Consider the following 8,302-nt stretch of genomic DNA (forward strand, 5'->3'; position numbering starts at 1 on the left):
CCCTATCCTCTCTCCCCTCTCTTCATCCTATCCTCTCACCCCTCTCTTCATCCTATCCTCTCTCCCCCTCTCCTCTACCTATCCTCTCTCCCCGTCTCCCTCTACCTATCCTCTCTCCTCTACCCATCCTCTCTCCCTCTCTCCTCTACCTATCCTCTCTCCTCTCTCCTCTACTCATCCTCTCTCCCCCCCCTCTCCTCTACCTATCCTCTCTCCCCTCTCCTCTACCTATCCTCTCTCCTCTACCCATCCTCTCTCGCCCTCCTCTACCTATCCTCTCTCCCCCTCTCCTCTACCTATCCTCTCCTCTACCCATCCTCTCTCCTCCTTTCCTATACCTATCCTCTTTCCCCATCTCCTCTTCCTATCATCTCTCCCCTCTCTTCCTCCTTCTCCCTCATCTCCTCTATCTATCCTCTCTCCCTGTCCTTCTCTCCTCCTTCCTCATCCCCTCATCATCTCCCCTCCTCTACAGGGCGTGTCTCATCCTTCAGTTTGACAAAGTCCTTGGCCACCTCGTCGGCCGCCCGCTGAGACAGGATACGCATCACCGTCACGCCCGTCTCGTCCTTCTGGATGGTTCTACCCAGTGGGCACCAGCACACGCATGACTTCCTGTCAGCTACATCCCTCAGCTGGACTACGGCCACGCCCACGACACGGTTGGCCCGGCCAAAACAGTAGTCCTTCACCGTCACCTGCAGCTCATAGCAGTCTGGAGACTCCTTACCCAGGATACTGTTGGAGGGGTGAGGGGTGAGAAAGGTAGGGAGTAGAGAGGGTGGGGGAGGGAGGGAGAGAGAGAGAAGGAGGGTGGGAGGGAGAGGGAGAGGGAGAGGGAGAGGGAGAGGGAGAGGGAGAGGGAGAGGGAGAGGGAGAGATGGTATAGGTAGAATGGGTTTTGTAGATTGGTTTATCCAAAAATTGAGAATGTATTGTTTGCTGTTTAGTAGGAAATCTGAGGGAAGCTCTACAAAACTTTGAAATGAATATGAAGTGTGACCTAAAGATTTTGAGTGGGAACTCGGTGGTGTTAAGAGAACTCACAATTGGAAGGTCTCGTTGTACTTGGCTGTCCAGCTGTTGTTCTTTGACTTGGTGGTGAACTTCCTCTTCTGGCCAGTGAGGAGTGGACCAATCATATTGACCTCCACAAAGGGACGGAACATCCCTGAGGTCTGCCACTTCATATCATTCACTGCTATCACTGGAGCAGAGAGAGAGAAGAAGAGAAGGGGGGCGGGGATAGAATGAGAGAGAGAAGAAGAGAAGGGGGCGGGGATAGAATGAGAGAGAGAAGAAGAGAAGGGGGCGGGGGATAGAATGAGAGAGAGAAGAAGAGAAGGGGGCGGGGATAGAATGAGAGAGAGAAGAAGAGAAGGGGGGGCGGATAGAATGAGAGAGAGAAGAAGAGAAGGGGGCCGGGGATAGAATGAGAGAGAGAAGAAGAGAAGGGGGCCGGGGATAGAATGAGAGAGAGAGAATGCAGAGCAGAATTAGGCAGATACAAGCTAATTATAGAAGATACAAGATAATTATAGAAGATACAAGATAATTATAGAAGATACAAGATAATTATAGAAGATACAAGATAATTATAGAAGATACAAGATAATTATAGAAGATACAAGCTAATTATAGAAGATACAAGATAATTATAGAAGATACAAGATAATTATAGAAGATACAAGCTAATTATAGAAGATACAAGCTAATTATAGAAGATACAAGCTAATTATAGAAGATACAAGATAATTATAGAAGATACAAGCTAATTATAGAAGATACAAGATAATTATAGAAGATACAAGCTAATTATAGAAGATACAAGATAATTATAGAAGATACAAGATAATTATAGAAGATACAAGCTAATTATAGAAGATACAAGCTAATTATAGAAGATACAAGCTAATTATAGAAGATACAAGCTAATTATAGAAGATACAAGATAATTATAGAAGATACAAGATAATTATAGAAGATACAAGCTAATTATAGAAGATACAAGCTAATTATAGAAGATACAAGCTAATTATAGAAGATACAAGCTAATTATAGAAGATACAAGCTAATTATAGAAGATACAAGATAATTATAGAAGATACAAGCTAATTATAGAAGATACAAGATAATTATAGAAGATACAAGATAATTATAGAAGATACAAGCTAATTATAGAAGATACAAGCTAATTATAGAAGATACAAGATAATTATAGAAGATACAAGCTAATTATAGAAGATACAAGCTAATTATAGAAGATACAAGCTAATTATAGAAGATACAAGCTAATTATAGAAGATACAAGCTAATTATAGAAGATACAAGCTAATTATAGAAGATACAAGCTAATTATAGAAGATACAAGATAATTATAGAAGATACAAGCTAATTATAGAAGATACAAGATAATTATAGAAGATACAAGATAATTATAGAAGATACAAGCTAATTATAGAAGATACAAGCTAATTATAGAAGATACAAGATAATTATAGAAGATACAAGCTAATTATAGAAGATACAAGCTAATTATAGAAGATACAAGCTAATTATAGAAGATACAAGATAATTATAGAAGATACAAGCTAATTATAGAAGATACAAGCTAATTATAGAAGATACAAGCTAATTATAGAAGATACAAGATAATTATAGAAGATACAAGCTAATTATAGAAGATACAAGCTAATTATAGAAGATACAAGCTAATTATAGAAGATACAAGATAATTATAGAAGATACAAGATAATTATAGAAGATACAAGCTAATTATAGAAGATACAAGCTAATTATAGAAGATACAAGCTAATTATAGAAGATACAAGATAATTATAGAAGATACAAGCTAATTATAGAAGATACAAGATAATTATCAAAATCCAGAAAATAGCCGTTAAAAAAGGAAGTGATTCCCAAACCTTCCATTACAAAGTCATCACCTACAGAGAGATGAACCTGGAGAAGAGTCCCCTAAGCTAGCTGGTCCTGGGGCTCTGTTCTCAAACACAAACAGACCCCACAGAGCCCCAGGACAGCAGCACAATTAGACCCAACCAAATCATGAGAAAAAGATAATTACTTGGGAAAAAAATGAAACAGGGCAAACTAGAATGCTATTTGACCCTAAACAGAGAGTACACAGTGGCAGAAAACCTGACCACCGTGACTGACCCAAAATTAAGGAAAGCTTTGACTATGTACAGACTGAGTGAGCATAGCCTTGCTATTGAGAAAGGCCGCCGTAGGCAGACCTGGTTCTCAAGAGAAGAAATGAAATACCACAGTGTGCCATCACAGCAGCAGATTTGTGACCTGTTGCCACAAGAAAAGGGTAACCATTGCTTTGGCATTGTAAACATGTGTTTCCCATGCCAATAACTCCTTTAAATTGAGAGAGAGAGAGAGAGAGAGAGAGAGAGAGAGAGAGAGAGAGAGAGAGAGAGAGAGAGAGAGAGAGAGAGAGAGAGAGAGAGAGAGAGAGAGAGAGACAGAGAGAGACAGAGACAGAGACAGAGAGACAGAGAGACAGAGAGACAGAGAGACAGAGACAGAGACAGAGAGGGGGGAGGAGAGAGAGATAGAGAGGGGGAGGAGAGAGAGAGAGAGACAGAGAGAGAGAGAGACAGAGACAGAGACAGAGACAGAGACAGAGACAGAGACAGAGAGACAGAGACAGAGACAGAGAGACAGAGACAGAGACAGAGAGGGGGGAGGAGAGAGAGATAGAGAGGGGGAGGAGAGAGAGATAGAGAGGGGGGGAGGAGAGAGAGAGAGAGAGTGAGGGGGGAAGAGGAGAGAGAATAACATGAGAAATAAAGGGAATGGGTGTAAGAGAGCAGTAGACTGAAGGTGGGGGTGAAAGTTCAGAGATTGATTGAAAGGACAGAACAGGACAGGACAGGACAGATTTGGACAGGACAGGACAGATTTGGACAGGACAGGACAGATTTGGACAGGACAGGGTAGGACAGATTTGGACAGGACAGGGTAGGACAGATTTGGACAGGACAGGATAGGACAGATTTGGACAGGATAGGATAGGACAGATTTGCACAGGATAGGACAGGGCAGGTTTGGACAGGATATGATAGGACAGGTGTCTGGCTCACCTCTGATGTTGACCTTGTGGATCTTGTCTTTGCCTGGAGGCACCATGTCTATCTGGATCTGGGCCTCACCAATAGACTTCTCCGTTCCTGAACCTGAGGGTTGGAGGACATCACATTACTACTAACTGTTGTCTCCATTAATAACAAAACATATTGTGGTACATCATACAGAACGACCAGAGACACCAATCTTTACTACAGTAACTTACCTCTTTCAGGCCAAACCTTCTCACTTGGAGTAATCCTGATGCCCATCTCATTATGAACTGGGAGAGAGAGAGTGACAGAGACAGAGACAGAGAGAGAGACAGAGAGACAGAGAGAGAGAGAGAGAAATATATTAGGAGAGAGAAAGGGAGAGAGAGATAATTGGAGAGAGCAAAAAACAGGACAACAAGAAAAGTGAAAACTCTCTGCTGACCTCTATTGGCATGTTAGTGGAAGTGCATCAATACAGAAAGTTGTCATCGGTCAAACTGTGTGTGATTGAGAGTGCCTCACCCTGTGTGTGAGTGAGAGTGCCTCACCCTGTGTGTGAGTGAGAGTGCCTCACCCTGTGTGTGAGTGAGAGTGCCTCACCCTGTGTGTGAGTGAGAGTGCCTCACCCTGTGTGTGAGTGAGAGTGCCTCACCCTGTGTGTGAGTGAGAGTGCCTCACCCTGTGTGTGAGTGAGAGTGCCTCACCCTGTGTGTGCTGTGTGGTGACGAAGGTCTTAATCAGTGCATCAGTGCTCTGAGAGTAGAGGGACAGAGTGTATTTCAGTTTAGACAGCTCAGGACTCTTCTCCACATAGGTCTTCTTCAGACCGTTACCCCCCGCATGGAAGTATTGCTGAGAGAGAGAGAGAGAGAGAGAGAGAGAGAGAGAGAGAGAGAGAGAGAGAGAGAGAGAGAGACAGAGAGAGAGACAGAGAGAGAGAGAGAGAGAGAGAGAGAGAGAGAGAGAGAGAGAGAGAGAGAGAGAGAGAGAGAGAGAGAGAGAGAGAGAGAGAGAGAGAGAGAGAGAGAGAGACCATGTTAGTGTATGTTCACAAATATATGTTTGTGTAAGCTTGTTTGAGGATATGTGTGTGTGTGTGTGATGTGCGTGTGTGTGATGTGCGTATGTGTGTGTGTTTTCACCTTAATAGTTTCCAGCGCCACCTCCATTATGACACACTGTTTGGGTGTAAGGCTTTTGGCCTCGCCCCCTCCCTATGGCAACCAGAGTAACAGACAGTCATTAGCCACGCCCACTGTGTGTAATAACAATACAAAAAACAACTAAGGATATCCTGGCACAGGAGAGCAGCTCGACTTGTAGAACTAATTCCGGCCGCATCATGAAAGGTTGTGTGTGTGTGTGTGTGATGTGTGTGTGTCGTTTCGCACCAGAAAGGATCTTGTTGACGTGAATGTGACCTAATATAACTTCAGATCGAACACTTAGATTGATTATCGTCGACAACATCGATGATGTCATCAGAGGTTTGATTACCAAGGCAACGAGACAAAAGGTCAAACAAAATAGATCTGGATTAAGTCAGAAGAATAATGTCCTTGTTGATCATAACTACAGACACCCGTCTGCTATGTTTTCGTGGTCATTACTTACTGGCGGTGTGTTAAGGTCCCGTGTACAGAAATTCAAACGTATCGCTTGGTTCTAAACAGAAGGTTTATATCTACAGTATAGACATAGAGGAAGGAGATAAAGTGGTCTGTACCTTCAGGTTAGACAGCCCCTTGGCCACGGTCAGAATCTGAGCTCCCTGGAGACATAAGAAACATCATCAGGCATGTCCTCAGTGGTCAGAGGAGGGTGAGGGACTGGGGTAAGGAGAACAGTGGAACCTTAGTGACATATGTTTCTTTAATATGTCCAATAAAACATCTTGACGTTCTACAGGGTGCTGGTGGTAGACTGTCTGAGGGAGACAGGAGGTCTAGAGGGTGGTGCTGGTGGTAGACTGTCTGAGGGAGACAGGAGGTCTAGAGGGTGGAGATGCTGGTAGACTGTCTGGTGGAGACAGGAGGTCTAGAGTGTGGTGCTGGTAGACTGTCTGATGGAGACAGGAGGTCTAGAGGGTGGAGATGCTGTTAGACTGTCTGGTGGAGACAGGAGGTCTAGAGGGTGGTGCTGGTGGTAGACTGTCTGGTGGAGACAGGAGGTCTAGAGGGTGGAGATGCTGTTAGACTGTCTGGTGGAGACAGGAGGTCTAGAGGGTGGAGATGCTGGTAGACTGTCTGGTGGAGACAGGAGGTCTAGAGGGTGGAGATGCTGGTAGACTGTCTGAGGGAGACAGGAGGTCTAGAGGGTGGAGATGCTGTTAGACTGTCTGGTGGAGACAGGAGGTCTAGAGGGTGGAGATGCTGTTAGACTGTCTGGTGGAGACAGGAGGTCTAGAGGGTGGAGATGCTGGTAGACTGTCTGGTGGAGACAGGAGGTCTAGAGTGTGGTGCTGGTAGACTGTCTGATGGTGACAGGAGGTCTAGAGGGTGGAGGTGCTGGTAGACTGTCTGGTGGAGACAGGAGGTCTAAAGGGTGGTGCTGGTAGACTGTCTGATGGAGACAGGAGGTCTAGAGGGTGGTGGTGCTAGTAGACTATCTGATGGAGACAGGAGGTCTAGAGGGTGCTGGTGCTGGTAGACAGTCTGATGGAGACAGGAGGTCTAGAGGGTGGTGCTGGTAGACTGTCTGATGGAGACAGGAGGTCTAGAGGGTGGTGCTGGTAGACAGTCTGATGGAGACAGGAGGTCTAGAGGGTGGTGCTGGTAGACTGTCTGATGGAGACAGGAGGTCTAGAGGGTGGTGCTGGTAGACAGTCTGATGGAGACAGGAGGTCTAGAGGGTGGTGCTGGTGGTAGACTGTCTGATGGAGACAGGAGGTCTAGAGGGTGGTGCTGGTAGACTGTCTGATGGAGACAGGAGGTCTAGAGGGTGCTGGTGCTGGTAGACAGTCTGATGGAGACAGGAGGTCTAGAGGGTGCTGGTGCTGGTAGACAGTCTGATGGAGACAGGAGGTCTAGAGGGTGGTGCTGGTAGACTGTCTGATGGAGACAGGAGGTCTAGAGGGTGGTGCTAGTAGACTGTCTGGTGGAGACAGGAGGTCTAGAGGGTGCTGGTAGACAGTCTGATGGAGACAGGAGGTCTAGAGGGTGGTGCTGGTAGACAGTCTGATGGAGACAGGAGGTCTAGAGGGTGGTGCTGGTAGACTGTCTGATGGAGACAGGAGGTCTAGAGGGAGATGCTGGTAGACTGTCTGGTGGAGACAGGAGGTCTAGAGGGTGGAGATGCTGGTAGACTGTCTGGTGGAGACAGGAGGTCTAGAGTGTGGTGCTGGTAGACTGTCTGATGGTGACAGGAGGTCTAGAGGGTGGAGGTGCTGGTAGACTGTCTGGTGGAGACAGGAGGTCTAAAGGGTGGTGCTGGTAGACTGTCTGATGGAGACAGGAGGTCTAGAGGGTGGTGGTGCTAGTAGACTATCTGATGGAGACAGGAGGTCTAGAGGGTGCTGGTGCTGGTAGACAGTCTGATGGAGACAGGAGGTCTAGAGGGTGGTGCTGGTAGACTGTCTGATGGAGACAGGAGGTCTAGAGGGTGGTGCTGGTAGACAGTCTGATGGAGACAGGAGGTCTAGAGGGTGGTGCTGGTAGACTGTCTGATGGAGACAGGAGGTCTAGAGGGTGGTGCTGCTAGTAGACAGTCTGATGGAGACAGGAGGTCTAGAGGGTGGTGCTGGTAGACTGTCTGATGGAGACAGGAGGTCTAGAGGGTGGTGCTGGTAGACTGTCTGATGGAGACAGGAGGTCTAGAGGGTGGTGCTGGTAGACTGTCTGATGGAGACAGGAGGTCTAGAGGGTGCTGGTGCTGGTAGACAGTCTGATGGAGACAGGAGGTCTAGAGGGTGCTGGTGCTGGTAGACAGTCTGATGGAGACAGGAGGTCTAGAGGGTGGTGCTGGTAGACTGTCTGATGGAGACAGGAGGTCTAGAGGGTGGTGCTAGTAGACTGTCTGGTGGAGACAGGAGGTCTAGAGGGTGCTGGTAGACAGTCTGATGGAGACAGGAGGTCTAGAGGGTGGTGCTGGTAGACAGTCTGATGGAGACAGGAGGTCTAGAGGGTGGTGCTGGTAGACTGTCTGATGGAGACAGGAGGTCTAGAGGGAGATGCTGGTAGACTGTCTGGTGGAGACAGGAGGTCTAGAGG

At 46.5% G+C, this 8,302-nt stretch overlaps 1 protein-coding gene across 1 annotated transcript; it reads right to left on the reverse strand.

Annotated features, from left to right (window-relative positions):
* Positions 1 to 455: 455 nt before the first annotated feature.
* Positions 456 to 5,302, reverse strand: LOC124033054 (protein unc-13 homolog B-like). The gene is made up of 6 exons (XM_046344977.1): positions 5,237 to 5,302; positions 4,799 to 4,946; positions 4,325 to 4,381; positions 4,116 to 4,208; positions 1,048 to 1,207; positions 456 to 738 (listed from the first exon to the last, which is right to left on the reverse strand). The coding sequence occupies exons 1-6, from the start codon at positions 5,261 to 5,263 to the stop codon at positions 456 to 458; spliced, it is 768 nt and encodes a 255-aa protein (XP_046200933.1). The 5' UTR covers positions 5,264 to 5,302.
* Positions 5,303 to 8,302: the final 3,000 nt, after the last annotated feature.

The sequence above is a fragment of the Oncorhynchus gorbuscha genome, linkage group LG04 (assembly GCF_021184085.1).
Source record: "Oncorhynchus gorbuscha isolate QuinsamMale2020 ecotype Even-year linkage group LG04, OgorEven_v1.0, whole genome shotgun sequence".
NCBI classification, from domain to species: Eukaryota; Metazoa; Chordata; class Actinopteri; order Salmoniformes; family Salmonidae; genus Oncorhynchus; species Oncorhynchus gorbuscha.

What these genes read in the sequence shown, in the direction of transcription:
- LOC124033054 (XM_046344977.1), bottom strand. Translation starts at nt 5,263, where the DNA reads ATGGAGGTGGCGCTGGAAACTATTAAG. An exon ending in GAAGGTTTGGCCTGAAAGAG is followed by an intron (nt 4,209 to 4,324) that starts GTAAGTTACTGT and finishes TCCAACCCTCAG; the next exon opens with GTTCAGGAACGGAGAAGTCT. An exon ending in TACAACGAGACCTTCCAATT is followed by an intron (nt 739 to 1,047) that starts GTGAGTTCTCTT and finishes CCCCTCCAACAG; the next exon opens with TATCCTGGGTAAGGAGTCTC.